Here is a 24,066-nt window from a genome sequence, read left to right as displayed (position 1 = left end):
TTACTAGGAACCATTCTAAGTGAATTATTATGGGTTATTAATATTAGCATACAAAAATAAAATTGCCTATTTCTAGACTTTAGGGACTCTATTTCAATGACCATTAAGAACTCCGACTGGCAGTCCTAAAAGCACCCATTGTGTGTACACAGCAAGTAGATTAAAATTTCTTAAGTTTTAAAAATGTGATATTTTAAGTTGGTGTTATTTTCCCTGTTCTTCTTGCTAATGAATTACTGTAACTTTGTTTCTCCAATTTCCTAATAATTAATTGTTGATAATTAGATAGGTATCATAATTTTGTTTGGGTAATGTATTTAATTATTCTGTAGATTGATAGATGTTTGCACCAACATTATTTTAAACCTAAATTCTCTCATATATACTATAAAACACATATATATTATAGTTTACATATGAACTGATACCTTTATCGACAAAGCAGATGGAATATAACCCCCAAAGTGCCTGTATAATGATACTTCATTAATGTTGCCCTTCTAATGGTATTCACTTCTAAGTGAATACCATTTAAATAATGTGCAACACAATATGAAGTTAAACAGAGTAAAATTGCTCTTTTAAAAATTTATAGGGGGCAGGTCACAGTGGCTCAGCAGGCCGAGTTCTTGCCTGCTATGCCAGAGACCTGGGTTTGATTCCCAGTGCCTGCCCATGTTAAAAAAAAAAAAAGTTTATAGGGCACTCTTTCATAATATAATATTACATATTTCAAACCTAAATTTAAAATATGTAAGCTCAAACTACAAACTATACATTTTATTCTTCTCAATATTTTTTTTTCTGTTGTTCTCACTAAATTGTTTTTCAAAGAGAAAGTGGAATAGATATGAGCTACTGACTTTCTGCATTCCTAAGTGGGCAGTGCTTTCAAAAAGCTAAAGAACCACTGGTATTGTGGAAAATTCATCAACTCTGCACTCAGACACAGGTTCAAATCCAAAATTCTCAAAAAAAAAAAAAAAAAAAATCCAAAATTCTCTATTTCCTAATATAACAACCCTCATCATATAACCCTCAAAGATTAGTGGGGAGGAATAAATGAGATAATGTATGTAAAAAACCTTGCAAATAAAAAGTGCCCCTTAAATGCTCTGTACCTCTACTCACAGAAGCTCCCTCTGGAACAGTAGGTAGATGGAATTTTGGACATTGCTTCCAGGTTCCTCATCTTTAAGAGAACTCTCTTAATGTCCTGCCCACAAACTGAAGTTCTCAATTATACTGACTCAGTAGCCTGCATATACAAGGCAGAGATACCTAACAAATAACTGCCTAAGGTAGTGAAGCTAAACCACAGACTGGGTTTTAAATGCAAATTATGGCAAGAATACAAATAATAATGAAATCAGTTACATATGGAAGCAGGGAAAACATACTCCAATGCCCAGCAAACAACCTAAAGAAAGACATAAATGTCAAGCAAGTCACAGAGATGGCCTCCTATTAATAAATGTAAGCTTTCAAATAGTGACAAGAAATAAATTTCACAAGTCTCCACAATAACTGACACAGTAATTCAACCAGATATGACTATCATTTTCATTTGATGCACTTTCTTCAAAATTGAGCCCCAAATGTCCAGTCTACCTTCTTATTCCATCCCTCCCACTGAATCTACCCAGATATGTTAATTTATTTAATGTCCAACAATCTATTTGTGAAGTCATTCAACTGATATTTTTTAAGCATGTTTTATGGCTAGATACAAATGTAATATTAACAAAGACCCAACTCTGTTAAGAGCTTATAGTCTAGTAAGAGACCATGACCTTACAATCTAGTAGGACTATAGTCTAGGTCTAATAGCCTTATAGCCTAGTAGGAACAAGAGAGTTAAGTAAACAATCACAATACTATGTTTTGAATGCAGTTATTAGGGAGGTGTCCACAGGGTGCTATGGGAACACATATAAAGAGAACCTGAACCAATTTTAAGAAGCCATGGTGAGTGGTGAAAGCTTTCCAGGAGGAAGACATCCAAGCTGAGAATGAAAATATGAATAGCAGGAGTTGAGCAAAGATGGGGCACAGAGGGTTGGGGAAAGAAAAGTTCCAAGCAGAGAAAACAGAATCTATAAAAAGAATACACTATGGTCTAGCACAATGAAGAAATGAAAGTAGTTTAATATCATCAAAGAGGCAAGTGTGAGGCAGGGGCCACATCACAAACGCTCTTCTATGACACATAAAGGAGTCTGGAATTTATCCTGAGGGTAATAATGGAAACCAAGGGTTTCAAATTAAGAAATTACACTTACTTTGCCTTATAAAAAGACTATTCTGACTTAATATAGAGCATGAATAGGAGAGAAATACGACCAGTCTCTCATTTCAATGCAGTAATCCAAAAAGAAGAAAATGGGAGCCTGCAAAGCAGAATCAACAGGAATGGGTGATTGACTAGACAAGGATAAGAGAAGAGGAAGATGTACAGGTTTCTGGCTTGGGCTGTTTTGTAGTTTATTCACTGAGAGGTTGTGTAGACGTTTATTCACTGAGAGGGAATACAGAAGGAGAAGTAGGGTTGCAGGGATAGTCCATTTTTGAAGGTCTGAGGTTAAGGTATCTATGTGACTTCCAGATGAAGTCATTCTATAGGTAGTTATGCGCAAAGATCTAGAATATGAGACATCTGGATAGAGACCTAGGTTTGGAAGTTATCAGCCACAGAAAGTAAAGGAAGCCCAGGACAATATAAATCACCTCAGAATAACTTAGGATCCCTCCTTGCACAAAGCATGTTTCCTACCATGCTTCTACCCATTACTTACTTAGAAAGGTTGTCAGTTGAAGCGGAAAAAATTAAAAATTGGGGGTTAGAATTAAAGGGTTCAAGTTGCAATTTTGGCACTTACTCTGTGACTCTTGAAAAATTACTTATCTTTGCTACTCAATGTGGTCTGAGGACAGTACCATACCACTGACTGATACTCTGAAGTTAGGATACAATCATCAAAATTCTTTCATGACTTTTTTATGTGCCAATTTTTCTGTTAGGCATTGGAAAGAAATAAGATATCCACGGTATGGAGGAATCTGGATAAATTATTGGTATGCTATTGCATGCTGAGGTTACAGAGGAATTTAAGTCAGAAAAGGGAGAATACAATATGCAGTGAAGTAATCAAAAATCCTTTTATAGAAGTGGCACTCAATCTGGGCCTTAAATTATAGGTATGATATAGTGATATTCTGAAAAAAAGGAATGGCATTCCAGGGAAAAAGTTGAGGTAAAATTTCAGTGTATTTTTACATGAACATGATTCTTGAGGTAGAGAAATGAACAACTACAATAAAAACCACAAAATGGCTTGTCTGGAAAAATCAAACTGTGCAAAAAAAAAAAGTCTGGATAAATAGAATTTAGAAAGCCTTGATAATTAGAATTTAGATTTGATGGAGGAAAAAGGATATTATCATCAATGTTCAAGGAGAACCTAACTTAATATATGAAGCCAACATCACCCTAATACCAAAGCCAGACAAAGATAAAACGAAAATTACAGACTAATTTCTCTTACTAATATAGATGCAAAAATCTTCAACAAAACATTTGCAAATCGATTCCAGTAACACATCAAAATAATTATATACCATGATAAAGTAGGTTTCATTACAGACTAGCAAGGGATGCGTCAACATAAAATCAATTAATGTAATATATCACAACAACAAAATGAGGGGGGAACCCACTCATCTCAATTGAAGCTGAAAAGTCATTTAACAAAACTCAGCATTCTGCCTTGATAAAACGTCTAGAAAAATAGGAATCAAAGGAAATTTCTTCCACATTATAAAGGACATATATGAAAACCCCATACCTAACATCATACTCAATGATGAAAGACTGAAAGCTTTCTTCTAAGATATGGAGCAAGACAAGGATGCCCGCTGTCACCATTGTTATTGAGCACTGCACTGGAAGTTCGAGCAAGAGCAATTGGGCAAGAAAAAGAAACAAAAGGCATTCACATTGGAAAAGGAAGAAGTAAAACTTTCACTATTTGCACATGACATGATCCTATATATATATGTATATATTTTTTTCAGAGACTTAGACCACGTTTTGTGTTTCTGAAATCTAGACCCTCTACATATTTGAAAATAATGGTACATCTTTACAGTCATGGATTTTAGAAAATTATTCCCTTGGGATTCTAACCTCACTACCAAATGAATAGAAGCTTGGTTAAGAATTCTCCCATATTGTGGTAGTTAGAGTCAGTTGTCAACTTGGCCAGGTGAAGGCACCTAGTTCTGCTGCTGTGGACATGAGCCAATGGTAGGTGAACCTCATCTGTTGCTGATTTACATCTGCAGTCAGTTAGGAGGAATGCCTGCTGCAATGAATGAGGTTTTACTTAATTGGCCGGTGCTTAAATGAGAGAACACAACGTAGCACAGCCTAAGTAGCTTGGCATTCCTCATCTCAGCAGCTCAGCCCCAGCCTTTGGAGATGCAGAAAGAAGTCATCCCAGGGAAAGTTGTTGGAACCTAGGGGCCTGGAGAGAAGGCCAGCAGAGACCATCCTGTGCCTTTCCACGGAAGAAAGAACCTCAGTGGAAAGTTAGCTGCCTTTCCTCTGAAGAACAAAATAAATCCCCTTTTATTAAAAGCCATTCCATCTCTGGTGTGTTGCATTCCGGCAGCTAGCAAACGAGAACAGATTTGGTACCGGAGAATGGGGTGCTGCTATGGTTTGCAAATACCAGATATGTTGGAACGGTGTTTTGGATGGCTAAAGGGAAGACTCTGGAGGAACTGTGAAGAGATTGATGAAGAAGTCTTGGAGTGCTTGAAGAGACTGTTGGTGTAAATGGAGCCACTGCCAACCTGGACAAAGGTGGACACAAAAGGGAAAAATTGGAGTTTGCAGAGTGAGGACCATGGAAGCTTGGGTCTGAAGCCAAGAAACCTGGGCCAGGAGAGTGGACCCACCCATATAGATGGAGAGGGTGAGTTTACCCTGAAGGGTGAGGATGAACCTCCCATCTTGTTGCAGTGGAGGAGTTATGCAGCCTCGGGCCTTGGAGAAGGTAAACCACGTTCCTTGGGGGACTGGGGAGAGCCTGGCTGCCACCACATGGAGGGGTTGAGCATGTGCCCCAGAAATGGCAGAGAGCCCAGGGGTGGCCCTGATGCCTGGAGAGAGTGGAGCCGAGAGGTGGCCTCCTCGATGTTCCCCAAGGTTGATTTGGAAAGAGGCGGACCACTGTATAGGCCCTCAGAAAGGGTGGGACTGCCACTTTCTAAAGCTGAAGGATAAATGACTTTCAGACTTTGAAATCCAATGGTGTTTGCCTGCAGGTTTTCCATCCAGTTTCTCCCTATGGATCCTGTGTTTATCTTCTTTTGCATATTGGCATCAGATAATTTGTTTTGAGATTCACAGGTCCACAGCTAGAAGAGAATTTTTTTGCACCTGTTTAAGGTGATGTGCGTAGTTGCCAAGTTGACAAGGGGTGGACCTGTGGTAGTTAGATTCAGTTGTCAACTTGGCCAGGTGAAGGGCACCTAGTTCTGTTGCTGTGGACATGAGCCAATGGTAGGTGAACCTCATCTGTTGCTGATTTACATCTGTAGTCAGTTAGGAGGCATGCCTGCTGCAATGAATGACATTTGACTTAATTGGCTGGTGCTTAAATGAGAGAGCGCAACGCAGCACAGCCTAAGCAGCTTGGCATTCCTCATCTCAGCACACCTCATCTCAGCACCCGCAGCTCAGCCTCGGCCTTTGGAGACGCAGAAAGAAGTCACCCTAGGGAAAGCTGTTGGAACCCAGGGGCCTGGAGAGAAGACCAGCAGAGACCATCCTGTGCCTTTCCACGTAAGAAAGAACCTCAGTGGAAAGTGAGCTGCCTTTCCTCTGAAGAACTAACAAAATAAATCCTCTTTTATTAAAAGCCAATTTGTTTCTGGTGTGTTACATTCCAGCAGCTAGCAAACTAGAACACATATTACTCCCTTTTAAAAGGAGTTAACAAATAGTGATGAGAAAGGCAGAAGGGACCATTTTTAAGTTGAATTGAAAGAAAAACAAATGGTCAGTTTCAACTTAATCCTAGTTAGAACAAAAATTAATCCCCACAACCTTAAAAACAAAATTCTGGGAGGTTTTGACTGAACTTTTGCAATTTAAACTCTTCTAATGGTTCTTTAACTGTCAACGTAGCATGTGAAAGACTTTGTGTAAAGCTGCTGAGTGATGAAATGTGAAAACAGCACCTCTTCATCCCTAACTTAAAATCTAAACAAGATTTCATTTTTTTCATAATTTAAAAAAGGTGAAATTAGGAGACTTCTAGTCTTCTATTAGACTTCTAAATTGGCTTCCACAGATCCAATGATTTAAATGTAACCAGTTGGGATTTTATAGCTAGAATTACATTTGTGTATAAAACTGTTTAACCAATCTGTAGATTATAATAAATATAATTGCAATTTAAAAATGGGCAAAAGACTTGAATAGACTTTTCTCCAAAGAAGATACACGAATGGCTGAAAAGCACATGAAAAGATGCTCAACATCTCTAGCTATTAGGGAAATGCAAATCAATTCACATTCACTAGAATGGACAATATTAAAATAAAAAAAATTATAAGTGTTAGAGAGGATATACAGAAATAGGAACACTCGTTCATTGCTGATGGGAATGTAAAATGGCATAGTCACTCTAGAAGACTATTCGGCAGTTCCCCAGGAAGCTAAATATAGAATTACCACAGAACCCAGTAATCCCACTACTAGGTATATACCAGAAGAACTAAAAGCAGGGATTTGAATGATATTTGCATACCAACGATCATAGCAGCAATATTTCCAATTGCCAAAAGATGGAAATAATCCCAATGTCCATCAAATGATGAATGGATAAACAAATGTGGTATATACATATGATGTCATATTATTCAGTTGTAAAAAGCAATGAAGTGGGGTTGCAAGGGTAGTTCAGTGGTAGAATTCTTGCCTGCCATGAGGGAGACCCAAGTTTGATTCCCCATCCATGCACTTCCCCCTAAGAAAACAAGCAAAACAAACAAACGAAAAACACAAAAATTCAACAAATGGTGCTGCAATAACGGGATTCTCACATGGAAAATAATAAAACGTGACCCCACCATACAGCATACAAAAAAAATTTTTAAATAAATACATAATAAAATTTAAAAAAGCAATGACATTCTGATGCACGCAACAATATGGGTGAATCTTGAGGACATAATGCTGAATGAAATAAGTCAGACACAAAAGGACAAATATTGTATGATCTCACTGATATGAACTAATTATAATAAGCAAACTCAGTGAACTAGAATTTAGAATACAGGTTACAGGAGATAAACGGGGTGGAGAATGATGAGCAGTTGCTAAATTTGAACAGAATTTCTATTTAAGTAGATTGCAAAAGTTTGGAAATGATGGTGGTGATGGTAGCAAATTACTGTGAGTGTAATTAAGAGCACTGAACTATGCACATGAATGTGGTTCAAAAAGGATGTTTTGGGTCTTGTATATTACAAGCATGAAAGTTAGAAGATAAAACATGAGACTGTATAAAACAGTAAATACTGTTGTGGATGATGGGCTGGGGTTAACAGTACAAGTATAAGACTGTTCTTTCATGAATTATAACAAATGTACAACACTAATACAGAGTGTTAATAACAGGGTGGTATATGGGAAAATATGTCTAATGTAAACTATGGACTATACTTAATAGTACTACTTTAATATTCTTTCATCAATTGTAATTAAAGTTGCCACACTAATGCAAAGTGTCACAATACAGGAATATATGGGAACCCTGTATTTTTCACATGACTTTTCTGTAAACCACAACCTCTCCAATGAAAAAACAGTTCATTTTAAAAAGGGGTAGCACAAGGGATCCTTTTGATAGAACTGTTTTATATTTAATGTGGTGGGAGTCACTTGAAACTACTCAAATATACAAATGCACAGAACTAAATACATATACATACATACAAACAGATAAATGCATGTAAAACTTCTAAAATCTAATAAGGTTGATGGATTGTATCACTTTAATTTCCTAGCTGTGATATTATAGTATAGTTATGCAAGATGTTACTGTTAGGGAAAACTGGCTGAAGGGCACAGGGGATTTTCTCTGCATTATTTTTTACAAGTACATGTGAATCTACAAACATCCCCAAATTAAAAAAAGAGATTTTAATGCATAGTTGCTATAAGAATAAATTACAAAAAGACAGAACTCTTAAGCCAAGGCCAAAATTAGACTCAACGGGTAAAGGCACACAGATGGGAGGTAAACATTAAGTACAAATAGTTGTATGGGTTACATGAATTTGGCAGAACAATGCTGATGTGATCTTGAACCCAAACTACACAGCATGTTGCTGGCAGTATATACTTAATGACTTTAAGAACTGATGTCTATAGTCAACAGTAACATTGTAAAATGCTTCCACTGAATGTAAAAAGGCATTATGTCAAAACTAAATGTCAACAGGAGGGGCGAGGGGCACAAATTCTTTCGTGGAAGAAAAGGAAATGTCTTCACATAGATTATGATGGCGAAGGCATGTCTAATTAGGCTGGATTGTATGATGTGCAAATGAAACTATTTGAAAATGAACAGAAAGAAGTAAGTGCTAGACACAATGCGGGAAGATACATCTATTCACTGTCAGTAAGGAAACTGAGAAGTACAGCCCCTTGCAGGGCAGTACGGCGATTCCACAGGAGGCGAGGGGTAGGGCTGCCATATGATCCTGTAACCACATTGCTCAGTATGTACCTGGAGGAACTCAGAGCTCAGACACGAATGGACATTTGCACACTGGTGTTTACGGTGGCAGTGTTCGTGATTCACAATGGGTGGAGGTGGCCTAAGGGTACAATGACTAAGGAATGGAAGTGGGAACTGTGGTGTATACATAAAACTGACTACTGAGTGGCCGCAAGAAGGATGAAGTTGTGAGGCATGAAACTAGGTGAATGAACTTATCTTGAATGAAATGTTAGGGACAAAAAGACAAATATTATCATATCTAACTCATATGGACTAACTATAAAAACAGTGAACTGAAATCAAGAGTATGGATTACCAGGTTGGAGCCTACTGTAAAGTGTCCTAGATGGTAAGCTCTTACAGCAATCCCATATATCCAGGAGTTGTAACAGTTATTTCTAAATTCTGAAATACTGGCTGTTTATGTTGTATATAACCTGATGGTTCCCAGAAACATCAAGTATTTATGTGACACCTGAAACTCAGAGTCAGAGCTCTGAAACTATGAAAGTCACCACTACTGCATACAGGAACTATTTAAAAAACTGACTTTGACTAAATATATGAATGAAACTGATCTGGATAGGAATAAGGTAGATCAGAATACAGGATAAAGGATGATATCATCCATATTTTAAAACTTCAACTTCTGAGTGAGACCAAAGGGAGAGGTGTTTACTTTGTATAAAATTTCTATTTTGGGTAGCACATTACCTAATTTAACTTGTATGGTCTGTTTAGTTGAACACCAGAAGTACATGGAATCGTGAATAGGACATGAGATCTTGTAGGTTGGTCCAGGTTAGTGTGATGCTCGATATATCCCACAGTAATTTGGGCAGTGAATAAAGAAGCATCTGCAAAGTCCCCTTGGGAAACTGGAGAGAAAGGAGGAAATGTTCAACTTCCCCATTTGGAAAATTCCTGATATGCTCACAGGAATTTGTGCACAACCAAATCAACAGGCCAAGCCCACAATCTTGGAGTTCACCTCTATGAAACTTATTCCTGCAAACGCTTTGGTTGCTCAGATGTGGTCTCTCTCTCTGAAGCCAATTCAGCAGATGAATTCACTTTCCTTTCCCCTATATGGGAAATGACACCCAGGGGTATAAATCTCTCCCACAACATGGGGCAGACCTTCCAGGATGAGCTCTGGCAACATGAGGCAGACCTCCCAAGATGAGCTGGGACTAACATCATGAGACTGAGAAAGATTTCTTGACCAAAATGGGGAAGAGAGAAATGAGACAAAATAAAATCTCAATGGCTGAGAGATTTCAAACAAAGCCGAGAGGTTATCCTTGAGGTTATTCTTATACATTATATAGATATCCGTCATGGTCAGGTTCATGTGTCAACTTGGCCAGGTGGTGGTGCCTGATCATCTGGTCGGGCAAGCACTGGCCTGTCTGTTGCTATGAGGACATTTCATGGACTTAAATCATGATTATGTCAGCTGCATCCACAGATGACTGCATCTGTAATCAGCTAAGGGGAGTGTCTTCTGCAATGAGTGACACAAGCTAATCAATGGAAGGCTTTTAGGTGGATTCAGAAGTGAGTCACTACTCCAGCTTCAGCCAGTGAGCATGTCCTGTGGAGTTCATCCAGCTTCATAGCCTGCCCTATGGATTTTGGACTCTTCCATTCCCACAGTTGTCCAGTCAGCCTCTCCTAAGAGTTCAGAGAGGACATTCATTGGAGTTACCAGGTTGCGGCCTGCCCTACAGACCTTGGACTCTATATTCCCAAGGTTACATGAGACACTTTTATAAATTCTATATCTAAGGATAGCTCCTGCTGATTCTGCTTCTCTAGAGAACGCCAGCTAATACAATTTGGTACCAGGAATGATTCTTAAGAAGCAGAACCTAAAAAATGGGTTTTTACAATTGGTTTTCTACTCTGACTGGACTCAAAGGCACTAAGGACTCTGCTTCCCATATTCAGAATGACACTGCCAATCCATGGGGTGAGTTGGCAAAAGAAATAATCAAAATATCACCATTGGCTTCTTCTAATGCTTCGCTGTATGAAATATACATTGATGAGGGAAAGGGATGAGCTGAAGGCTTCGAATGAGAAGCCTTCAAATTTATGCACCCTAAGTCAGATGCAAACATCTCTCTGAATATCCTGAAGGAAAATCTTATATCCTGTAGCCGTAGACTTGAGATCTCCGAAAATAAGACTCAGAATCTTATTATTAAAGAAGCAACCTTACAACATAAACTGAAATCTCCATCTTCCATGGTGTCTGCCATTAAAGTGAGGGCATTGATTTGAAAGGAGTGAAACCCTGAAAAATGGGATGGCAACATATGGATTAATAATGATGGCAGTAGAGAGGCTGAATTTTTTCAAGAGAACCCTGTAATAGTCTACCTTGAGGACATAGCTACCCAACCTCCACCTGAAGGGATTAACCCTAGAGTGATTAAACATGTTTCACCAGATGAAACTGCAAATGAATGCCCTGAAGCAACTGGCCTTTTCATGACCCACCCTCACCACCCCTTATATCTTCCAGACCTATAACTGAAGTCCCAACAGGTCACAAAAGGTGAGATACAAAGTGTCACCCATGAGGAGGTACTTTATACTCCAAAAGAACTGCATGAGTTTTCCAATTTATATAGACAGAAATCAGAAGAATATGTGTGGCAATGGACTTTAAGTGTGGGATAATGGTGGGAAGAATATACAGCTGGATCAGGCTGAATTTACTGATATGGGCCCAATACACAGAGATTCTGCATTCAATGTTATAGCTCAAGGGGTCAGAAAAGGTATTAACAGTTTGTCTGAATGGTTGGCTGAAACATGGATCAAAAGGTGGCCAACATTACCTGAGGTTGAAATGTGAGAACTCTGGGGTATAACGTAGATGAGGGGATCCAAGGGCTTAGAAAGACTGGAATGTTATAGTGGATTTATCCTGGAAAGCCTGCTCATACACCCCAGGAATGTCTAGAGGATGTACTTTTTATCAGAACTGTGAGAAATAAATTTGTGAGATTAGTTCCATCATCCCTGAAGAACTCTGTAGTTGCCCTTCTCTGTAGGTCAGATATTACTGTGGCAACTGCTGTCACTTAGCTGGAATCCTTAAACACAACACAGATGATTGGATCCCAAGTTGGCAGAAGGCAGATGGCAGCACTTAATCACCAAAGACGAGATGGACGTGGCTCATAATAGACAGTAGACTCAAAGCAGGAGTCAAAATAATGTGACTTGCAGAGACTTGTGTCATTGGCTACTAGATCATGGGATGCCTAGAAGTATAATAGCGGGGCAGTCTACTAAATTCTTCCTTGAGCTGTATAAGCAAGAGTTCTAGCTCAAGTGAACACAAGTCTAACTTCAATTACAAAAACAGAGTCACAGAACCTTAATCAATTTCCAGACTTGAGACACTTTAAGACCTAGAGTCCCTTGAATGAGGGAGAGGCCATGTCCCTTTGGGGGTGGACCCTGTTTCACTGCCACAAATTTATACTGTTAATCTTCCTCCAAGCCTTCCCCCAAGGAGACTGATGACCTTTTACAAGAGTAACTGTACATCAGAGAAAAGAAAATGATCAGATATTCTGAGGATTATTAGATACTGGTTCAGAAGTGACATTAATTACAAGGAACCCAAAACATCACTATGATCCACCAATCGGAGTGGCAGCTTATGGAGGTCTGGTGATCAATGGAGTTTTAGATCAGGTCTGTTTCACAGTGGGTCCAGTGGACCCCCGGACCCATTTTGTAGTTATTTCCCCAGTTCCAGAATGCACAGTTGGAATAGACATACTGAGCAAATGGCAGAACCCCTGCATTGGCTATCTAACTTGTGGAGTGAGGGCTATTATGGTAGGAAAGGCAAAGTGGAAGCCACTAGAACTGCCCCTACCGAGCAAAATACTAAATCAGAAGCAATACCAGATTCCTGGAGGGATTGTAGAAATTACTGCCACTCTTAAGAACTTGAAGGATGCAGGGGTGGTGATTCCCACCATATCCCCATTCAACTCTCCCATTTGGCCTGTGCAGAAAACAGATGGGTCTTGGAGGATGACAGTGCATTATCGTAAGTTCAACCAGGTGGTAACTAATTGCAGCTGCTGTTCCAGATGTAGTATCATTGCTTGAGCAAATCAATACATCCCCTGGTACCTGGTTTGCAGTTATTGATCTGACAAATGCTTTTTTCTCAATAGCTATTACTAAGGACCACAAGAAACAGTTTACTTTCAGCTGGCAAGGTCAGCAATATACTTTCACTGTCCTACCTCAGGGGTATATCAACTCTTCAGCCCTATGTTATGATCTTGTCTGTAGGGACCCTGATCGTTTCTCCCTCCCACAAGACATCACACTGTGATGTCCATTATCTTGATGATATCATGTGGATCCACCCTTGTGAGCAAGAAGTAGCAACTTATTAGTAAGCATTTGCATGTCAGAGGATGGGAATTAAATCTAACAAAAATACAGGGGCCTTCCACCTCAGTGAAATATCTAGGTGTCCAGTGGTGTGGGTCATGTCAAGATATTCCTTCTAAGGTGAAGAACAGTTGTTGCATCTAGCCCCACCTATGACCAAAAAAGAGGCAAAATGTCTAGTTGGTCTCTGGATTTTGGCAATGACATATTCCTCACTTGGGTGTTTATTGGGTGACCAGAAAAGCAGCTAATTTTGTGTGGAAACCTGTAAGAGGAGGTTCTATGACAGGTCCAGGCTGCTGTACAAGCTGTTCTGCCACTTGGAACATATGATCTAGCAGATCCAATGGTGCTGGAAGTATCAGTGGCAAATAGAGATGCTGTCTGGAGCCTTTGGCAGGCCCTTATAGGAGACTCACAATGAAGACCTTTAGGATTTTGGAGCAAAGCCTTACCATCTGCTGCAAATAACTACTCATGTTTTGAAAAACAGCTTTTGGCCTGCTACTGGGCTTTAGTAGAGACCGAACGCTTAACCATGGGCCACCAAGTTACCATGAGACCTTAGTTGCCTATAATGAACTGGATGTTATCTGACCCACCAAATCAAAAAAATTGGGCATGCACAGCAGCACTCCATCATAAACTGGAAATGGTATATACGAGATAGGGCCACGGCAGGTCCTGAAGGCACAAGTAAGTTACAAGGGAAGTGGCCAAATGTCCATAGTCCGCACTCCTGCCAATTAACTTCTCTTTCCCAGACCAGAGCTTTGACCTCTTGGGAAGTTCCTTATAGCAAACTGACTGAAGAAGAGAAAACTTGGGCCTGGTTTACAGGCAGTTCTACAAGATATACAGGTTCCACCCAAAAGTGGACAGCTGCAGCACTACAATCTCTTTTCAGGATGTCCCTGAAGGCCAGTGGTGAGGGAAAATCCTCCCAGTGGGCAGAACTCCAAGCAGTGCACCTGGTTGTTCATTTTGCTTGGAAGGAGAACTGGCCAGAGGTATGCTTGTATATGACTCACAAACTGTTCCTAATGGTTTGGCTGGATGGTTAGGGACTTGGAGAGAGCAAGATTGGAAAATTAGTGACAAAGAGGTCTGGGGAAGAGGTATGCAGATAGATCTTTCTGAGTGGGCTAAAAACATAAAGATATTTGTGTCCCATGTGAATGCGCACCAGAGGGTGACTTCAGCAGAGGAAGAGTTTAATAATCAAATGGATAAGATGACTCGTTCTGTGGATACCAGTCAGCCTCTTTTCCCAGCAACTCCTGTCATTACCCAATGGGCTCATGAACAAAGTGGTCATGGTGATAAGGATGGAGGTTCTGCATGGGCTCAGCAACATGGACTTCCACTCACCAAGGCTGACCTGGCTACAGCCACTGCTGAGTGCCCAACCTACCAGCAGCACAGACCCACACTCAGCCCCAGATATGGTACCATTTCCCAAGGTGATCAGCTGGCCACATGGTGGCAGTTTGATTACACTGGACCACTCCCATCACGGAAGGGACAGTGATTTGTTCTAACTGGAATAGACAAATACTCTGGATATGGGTTTGCTTTCCCTGCACACAATGCTTCTGCCAAAACCATCATCTGTGGACTTACAGAATGCCTCATCCATCGTCATGGTACTCCACACAGCCTGCTTCTGATCAACGAATCCACTTTCTGGAATTCTCTGGTCTTATCATGTTCCCCATCATCCAGAGGCAGCTGGATTGATAGAATACTGAAATGGTCTTTTAAAAACTCAATTATGGTGCCAACTAGGTGGCAATACTTTGCAGAACTGGGGTGATTTTTTCCAGGAGGTTGTGTATGCTCTGAATCAGTGCCCACTATATGGTACTGTTTCTCCCATAGCCAGGACCCATGGGTCCAGGAACCAAGGGGTGGAAATGGGAGTGACACCGCTCACTATTACCCTTAGTGATTCACTAGAAAAATTTTGCTTCCTGTCCCTGCAATCCTGAGCTCTGCTGGTCTACAGGTTTAGTTCCACAAGGGGGAGTGCTTCTACCAGGAGAAACAACGATTCCACTGAACTGGAATCTAAAACTGCCACCTGGTCAATTTGGGCTACTCATGCCCCTGGATCAACAAGCCAAGAAGGGGATTACTTAACTGGCTGGGGTGACTGACCCTGACTGTCGGGTAAATAGGACTGCACCGACACAATGGAGTTAAAGGAGTTTTCCAGGAATATAGGAGATCCCCTAGGGCGTCTTTTAGGATTACCGTGCCCTGTGATTAAAATCAATGGAAAACTGCAACAACCCAATACAGGCAGGATTACCAATGGCTCTGAAACTTGAGGAATGAAGGTCTGGGTCACCCCACCAGGTAAAGAACTAGTCACTCTTCATGCTTCAGTCGGCGAGCCTCTTCTGTGGGGTTCATCCAGCATCACACCCTGCCCTACGGATTTTGGATTATTCTATTCCCATGGTTGTCCAGCCAGCCTCTCCTCAGAGTTCACTGAGGAACTTCATTGGAGTTAACAGCTTGCAGCCTGCCCTAAGACCTTGGACTCTACATTCCCAGGGTTATGTGAGATACTTTTATAAATTTTATATCTACAGATAGCTCCTGCTGATTCTGTTTCTCTAGTGAACCCCAGTTACTACAATATCCCTGTTTATGGTGAACTGGAGTGGCTGGAGGGAAGTACCTCAAACTGTTGAGTTGTGTTCCAGGAGCCTTAATTCTTAAAAATAACTGTATAATAATACAGCTTTTATAATGTGACTGTGTGACTGTGAAAACCCCGTGTCTAATGTTACTTTTATCCAGGGTATGAACAGATGAATTTTTTAAAAAATGGATAAAAATAAATAAATAATAGGGGTATAAACAAATTGGGTAAATTGAAATACTAGTGGTCAATGAGAGGGAGGAGTAAGGAGTATGGGATATATGAATTTTTCTTTTTTCTTTTTATTTCTTCTTCTGGAGTGATGCAAATGTTCTAAAAATGATCATGGTGATGAATACACAACTATGTGTGATACTGTGAGCCACTGATTGTACATCATGTATGAACTCTATGTATGTGAAGATCTGTCAATTAAAATATTTAAAAAAAAGCACCTGATACTAATACATGATTTAAACATTAATTTATCCTAAGGCAAGAACAATGGGGATCAAAATGGATCAAAGATCTAAACATTAGGTCTAAGACCATAAAACAGAGGAAAATGTAGGGAGATATCTTATGAAACTTACAATTGGAGGCGGTTTTATGGACCTTAAACCTAAAGCAAGAGCACTGAAGAAAGAAAGAAATAAATGGGAGCTCCTCAAAATTAAACACTTTTGTGCATCAAAGAACTTCATCAAGAAAGTAGAAAGACAGCCTACACAATGGGAGACAATATTTGGAAACAACATATCAGATAAAGGTTTAGTATCCAGAATTTATAAAGAGATTGTTCAACTCAACAACAAAAAGACAGCCAACCCAATTACAAAATGGGAAAAAGACTTGAACAGACACCTACCAGAAGAGGAAATACAAATGGCCAAAAGGCACATGAAGAGATGCTCAATATCCCTGGCCATTAGAGAAATGCAAATCAAAATCACAATGAGATATCATCTCACACCCACCAGAATGGCCATTATCAACAAAACAGAAAATGACAAGTGCTGGAGAGGATGCAGAGAAAGAGGCACACTTATCCACTGTTGGTGGAAATGTCAAATGGTGCAACCATTGTGGAAGGCAGTTTGGCGGTTCCTAAAAAAAATGAATATAGAATTGCCATACGACCCAGCAATACCATTGCTAGGTATCTACTCAGAGGACTTAAGGGCAAAGACACAAACGGACATTTGCACACCAATGTTTATAGCAGCATTATTTACAATTGCAAAGAGATGGAAACAGCCAAAATGTCCATCAACAGAAGAGTGGCTAAACAAACTGTGGTATATACATACGATGGAATATTATGCAGCTTTAAGACAGAATAAACTTATGAAGCATGTAATAACATGGATGGACCTAGAGAACATTATGCTGAGTGAGTCTAGCCAAAAACTAAAGGACAAATACTCTATGGTCCCACTGATGTGAACCGACATTCGAGAATAAACTTGGAATATGTCATTGGTAACAGAGACCAGCAGGAGTTAGAAACAGGGTAAGATAATGTGTAACTGGAGCTGAAGGGATACAGACTGTGCAACAGGACTAGATACAAAAACTCAAAAATGGACAGCACAATAATACCTAATTGTAATGTAATTATGTTAAAACACTGAATGAAGTCGCATCTGAGCTATAGTTTTTTGTTTGTTTGTTTGTTTGTGTCTTTTTTTATTATTTTTATTTTTTTTCTCTATATTAACATTCTATATCTTTTTCTGTTGTTTTGCTAGTTCTTTTCCTAAATTGATGCAAATGTACTAAGAAATGATGATCATGCATCTATGTGATGATGTTAAGAATTACTGATTGCATATGTAGAATGGAATGATTTCTAAATGTTGTGTTAATTTCTTTTTTTCTTTAATTAATAAAAAAAAAAAAGAACAATGGGAAACTCATGGGTATTCCCCAAGTACCTATACTTTGTAGAAACACAACGGCTGCTAAAATTAAACAAAATTAAAAATCGAGTCATACATAAAGGTTATCTAATAGAGGAATTAAATTCTATTCTCGTCAGCATTGTACCTCTAAATATAAGTGCATAAAAATACAATATATTTACATTTGTGGGGAGAGGGGTAGATAGCAACCTGAGAATTCTTAACCGAGTCCTGATCTCAATCATGAAAGATAGCCAAAAAGACATTTTTAGACATAATATCACTCTCAAATCCTTTATCAGTCCTCATCTCATTCATTGAGACAAGATAAGATGTGAGCTGGAAGTCTCATTAATTCTGGCACAAAAACTGCTCCAATAAAATTAGAATATTTGAGACAAGTCATTTCAACCATGGTCATCCCTGAAATCCTTGGTTCAGACAAAAGACTAATATTCCCAGGCTCTGGTCCCTGAATTCTCTTACTGTTATATCTTCTCACTTGTTTTCTTCCATTATTTATTCATCCCTCCCAACCTTTGCTCTGTGAAACAATTCTGGAACAATTCTGCTACTTAACCTTTCTAAAATTTCTCATAGAATGCTGTCCAATCTTTTGCCTTAAATAAAATTTGATTTTCCCCTGATATTACTACTGTCTTTGCAGCCTTTCACATACCCATGGGCCCTGGAAATGAAAGAAGAAAGAAGTTGGCATTTTCCTACTTCTCACAACAATTTCCTTACCATTATTTTCCATCCTTCTGAAATATACAAACAAATAAAATCTCCTTTTTGAGGTTCATGCCATACACAGCTTTTATACCACCCTCAACCTACCACATTTTTCCAGCAACTCCCAGTAACTCCCATTCATTTCTTGAAAACTTATAGGTCTGGTTCATTGGCTTTTCCTAAATCCCATCCTGCATTTATTAGAGAAGATTTAAACATTTTAACAAGTCCAAAAAGCCAGTCCCAAATCTCAACATACTTTACCCCAGAGATCTTTATTCAACTTCTACTATCTAATCCCAGGGCCACTCCCTGGTTCTTTTTACACATCACAGTGATCCCCATTAGAAATAAAATCTACCAGATGAATCCCACCAAAATTACCCATTCTTCTAGCCCTCTCAGTAAGTCATTCCCACCTCAACTATTCAATTCATAAATAAACCCCTCATCCTTTTGCTTTCTTCCAGACTAACAACTCTTTTGGCTTTTCTTCTTTTTTTTATAGAGGCTGAAATGTATGTCTGATCAACTCAACTTTTCTCTCACTGAATTCCCTTTCACTGCTATCCTTCCTCCACACCCACTCAACAAATTCCTCAACCAAGGATCAATAATGTAATTCATTTTCTCCATTCCTGAGTTTTAGTAGAGGAAAAAAAACAGATAAAGGCTGACACAATTATAAAATCATTGTTCTCAACCTCAGGTGACCTCTCCTTTAACTTGTCCTTGTTTATTTCCCTCCATTTGCTTCACCAAAAATTCTGAGGCTTCAAAAAAGCCACTCTCCTCAAATCCCCTAATCTAACCCCACCTTTCTCAGGAGATATACCTTGCTTTCAAGACTGATCTCCCCCAATTTCCTATCCACAAATTGATTTGTAGTCACTCTCTCTTTTTCTTTTTCATCCACTCTTGTTCTTTCTCTAGATGCTTGGTTAATTAGTTCTCTTTTCCCTTCAAGTCACAGAAAGGAAAATAGAAACTGTTGTATCAGACTCTTCCATGTAATTCAAATCTAAACATTGTCATGTAGAATGCAATGAAAAGTAAAATGGCACATCTAATAAAAAATTGAGGGATTTATAAACACATCTAATTCAAAGCATATTACTGTAGGAGAGCAAAAATTTAAGAATTAGTCATAGCAAGATATTTTTACATGCTATCCATATGGAAGACATTTATTACCTCCTTTTTCTACATACCTGTTAAATATTTGAGAGTCTGTGGCACAGTCTCAAGAAATAACCTCAACATTCTGAGATCTGAAGAGTGATATTCTGGCTCTCTGGTTGGCTCATGAGGTAACACAGACGAAAAATCCTGATTAATGCCCACATTAGAACCACCTACCTATGTAATGGGGAACAAAATGAAGAAAGCAAAACAAGACTGTATTATTTTCTGACTTCATCTGCTAAAAATGAAACTGCATTTTTATAAAAAGAAAACTACGCGCAGTTACTTAAAATGATATATCCAACTTCCCTGAATTCTTCATAAAGGTTATATCTTGGATGGTCAACCAAAAAGCCTCTACAAATTATTCAGAGGCTGGGGTCTACATATTGAATATTACACATAGTAGGCCTAGGAGAGCTCTATTACTCAGAAGTTTGCCCCTTACAACAGTATGATCTTTGAAGGGTTTGAACTATGGTATCATTCTTGAAAAGCTAAAGAGGTTTTGTTTGTTTACGGAGAGGAGTATGTCAGAGGGAGGAAAGAGGTAAGAAGACAGAACAGAAATATTTTCTAGAAACCCATAAACGTTTAGAAGAAAACAGTATCAAAAAGAACTACATCTGTGATCAGTTACCAACAAACAGATCAGTCCTTAAACTTCTTGAAACAAAGATGGGGGGTATATAAAATGATAGTGCAGTAAAGGTTAAGAACCTTTATTAGAAAAGAAATTAAAACCCATTATTTATGACTTTAGTTCATAAACAAACAAGACTTTTCAACAAATTCACAGGATACTCCTACATAAAAACATATCATAAACATGCTAAACAAATCATACCATGCTTAACATTTCTGTCTGGAGTGATGGAAAAGTTGTGATAATAGTTCATGGTCATGGTCAAATGTAGTAATCTTAGTTTTGGGGCTTATTAGTTGGGGGCCTTATAATTAACTGGTTAGCCAACACTGTGAATGTCAATACCAGTTACTTATATATTTAAATGTTCTTAAAAGGGGAAATTTTAGGTTGTATATTTGTTACTAAAATAAAGAAAAACAACAGCATAGGTCTGTACAAGACAAACGTGGATACTATTATAAGTTACCGATTATACTTAATAGTATAATTTATAATAATGTGGCATCACTTGTAACAAAGGTACTACATGAATACAACGGGTTTATAGGGAAAATGGTGTGTTTAGGGGGATATATGGGAACCTTCTATTTTCTACATTATTTTTTTGTTAATCTACTTCTCTAATAAAAAAAATTGTTAACATATTTATATTTTTAGGTTTCTTTATTTTTCCGAAAAGGATTATTTCAGTCATACCCTCTAAAGAAGAAGTGCAAAAAATGCACATTAGCATGTATTTTTCTATGCTTTTTGTCACTCTTTTATTTATTTTTTCATTATACAGTTGTGAACATTTTCAGGAAGGTGGCAGAGTGTGGAAATGAATAAATATTCTACTTCTACTGCCCATAGAGGTGTCCATAGCCCAGTAGTTTCAACGAAGGTCGAGTATGCCCCCCAAATCAAGGGACCATTTGCAATACCTGGAGACATTTTTCATGGTCACAAATGGGAAAGGTGCTCCTGGCATCCTGTGGGTAGAGACAAGGGATGCTGCTAAACATCCTACAACATACAGGACAGCCTCCCACAACAAAGAATTATCCAGTCCAAAATGAAAATTGTGCTGAGATTGAAAAATCCTACACTAGACTTAACAAGAAGTTCTTAGTTTTCAATTACCCCACTCCCACAGGAGACTTTTTTGGAGTACAGCTCATTAACATATATTTTATATATGTTATGTATATACATTTCATAGTATTTTTCCCCAGAGCTTCCAAATGTAGGAAGAAAAAAATTTGTATTTCAATTTTGACTTCAATAAAATTTCATTATATCAAAGACTCAAAACACAGAGTTATTGGGTGATATCTCCCTGGCAATGTGGGACATGACTCCCAGGGATGAGCAGGCACCTGGCATCATGGTACTGAGAAAGCCTTCATAACCAAAAGGGGGATGAGAGAAATGAGCCAATATACAATTTCAGCAGCTGAGAGACTACAAACAGAGTCGAGAGGTTATCCTGGAGGTTATTCTTATGAATTATATAGATATCCCTTTTTAGTTTATGGTATATTGGAGTGGCTAGAGAGAAATACTGGAAACTGTTGAACTATATTCCTGTAGCCTTGATTCTTGAAGACGAATGTATAACTTTGCAGCTTCCCAATGTGACAACGTGATTGTGAAAACCTTGTGGCTGATGCTCCCTTAATCCAGGTTATGGACAGATGAGTGAAAAATAATAATAAATAAATAATACGGGGTGGGGATGGGAGTAAAAAATTGAGTAGACAGACGGTCAATGAGACAGAGGGGAAAAAATTATTTTTTTTTCCTTTTTCCCTTTATTTCTTTTTCTGGAGTGATACAAATGTTCTAAAAACGATCACGGTGATAAATACACAACTATATGATGATACTGTGAGCCTTTGATTATATACTTTGGATAGAACGTCTGGTGCCCGAAGATATCTCAATAAAAATATATATTTTTAAAAGTACTAACCATACAATCCCATTTATAAAAGTACAAAAACAGGTAACATTAATCTGTACTATAGAAATTCAGTACTCTAGGGGGAATAATGGCTGAAAGGGAAAATAAGAGAGACTTTTAAGGTAATAGTAATGTTATATGTGTTATATGAGTGCTGGTTACAAGGATCTATAGTGAAAATTCATGGAGCTATTCCCTTAAGATAGGTGCACTTTTCAGTGTGTAGTACACTTAATTGAAAAGTTTTTTTTTTCTATCAGGGGATTGGTTTTAAACTAGATTAGATATTGTCTAAGAATTAAAAAGTGTGGGCAATGGTGGCTCAGTGGCAGAGTTCTTGCCTGCCATGCTGGAGACATGGGTTCATTTCCCAGAGTCTGTCCACGTCAAAAACAAAAAGATTTAAACAGTGAACAACAAAACAGATGACAGTGATTATCTAGAATGTCACAGAGAAAACAGTGAGATGAAAAATTACAAAAATTTCAAGTGACATGGATGAAAGAGTAAGAATAGAAAACATACATTTAATTGGAGAAGGGGAAGAGAGAAGTTAGGGCAGAAGCAATGTTTAAGGAGATAACAGATGGAAAAAAAATACAGAACTATTAAAGTAATACAAAAGTTATAATGAAAATCATGAGAAGTATTTAAGAGATCAACAGGTCTTCATTACTAATTGAAAATGGGAGGAATCAGGGGAAAAAACTCAAGACCGGTTTATTTCCCACTTCATAACCAATAATGAAGAAGGTATCAAAGATGACTAAGAAACTAGAAAAATATTAACACCATTATAAGAACTCAGAAAATCCACAAGCACCTATGGTTTAGGAAAATGATGAGTTTTTTTAATAGAGAGAACTTGCATTTGAGGTTATGGGGAGTTCACAAGAAAAATTGCAAAACTGCATAAGGGGATAACTCAGGAGAAATGTTAAGAGTCTAAAAATACAGAGGTGATAATTGTCTATGAAGAAATAATTATTTCAGGTCTCTGAAGGGAAACAAATATAAAGAACCACAAATAGAAAAAAACTCTAAGGAGTAAAACTTAAATAATATTTTGAGTTACATGGCCAAAATAAGGGATACTAAAATGATATTTCATCACAGAAGCTACAAGGTATATTATACGCTACCAACAAGAAGGAAAGAACAACAAAATAATGATAGTCTAGGAGATCCCTGTTGAGAGTCTAGCATAAGTAACAGGTGAAGAGAACACCAGGCACTATATAGGCATTATATACCTCACCCATTGAATATAACAATGTATGAGGTTGATTATTCTCATTCCTATTTCTTTATCTAGAGAGGAAAGTGATCTTCCAAAGTAATTTGCCCAAGGCACAAAGCTAACAGGTAACCAAACTGGGTTTTGACTCCAAATATCCCACTCTTTTCCAAAGCCCCAAGCTGCATCATACAGAAAGTGGATAGCCAAATAATCATTTAAAAAATGTGGGTAGATATTATAGTGAGGCAATAAGGTATGGATGACTCCTGAAATATAGATGAAGAGAAAAAGAAAGAAAACAAGGAGCAGATAACCCCCTGAGAGCAAGCTGAGTTATTCCAGAAGATTACCAAGTGACTCCTTCCCTAATTCTGGCATTAAGTAACCTCCAGACCATACAAAGAATAGGGCTACAAGTGAGAACAATACAGGAAACAGCAGCAGCACCCTCCCTAGACTGAAAGAAGAAACTTATGACTACAGTTAGGGGTGGATAAAATTTGGAAAAGTGGTC

General features: G+C 38.3%; 1 protein-coding gene across 8 annotated transcripts in view; it reads right to left on the bottom strand.

The window, feature by feature from the left end:
• The window catches only part of ALMS1 (ALMS1 centrosome and basal body associated protein), a 308,517-nt gene that overhangs the window by 204,577 nt on the left and 79,874 nt on the right, over positions 1–24,066 (bottom strand). For 6 of the 8 annotated variants that reach the window (XR_013164375.1, XR_013164376.1, XM_077134572.1 and 3 more), the window contains exons 6-7: positions 21,291–21,338; positions 19,745–19,892 (exon numbers count right to left, since the gene is read on the bottom strand). Coding sequence is in view for 6 of the 8 variants with exons in the window: in XM_077134572.1 (XP_076990687.1) it covers positions 19,745–19,892; positions 21,291–21,338 (196 nt within the window). In the remaining 2 variants the exon portion in view is untranslated. The remainder of the gene's footprint in view (positions 1–19,744; positions 19,893–21,290; positions 21,339–24,066) is intronic. The other 2 variants (XM_077134574.1, XM_077134575.1) reach the window with 1 other exon arrangement.

This window comes from Tamandua tetradactyla, chromosome 17 (genome assembly GCF_023851605.1).
Source record: "Tamandua tetradactyla isolate mTamTet1 chromosome 17, mTamTet1.pri, whole genome shotgun sequence".
NCBI classification, from domain to species: Eukaryota; Metazoa; Chordata; class Mammalia; order Pilosa; family Myrmecophagidae; genus Tamandua; species Tamandua tetradactyla.
This window is presented reverse-complemented; position numbering and strand designations above follow the sequence as displayed.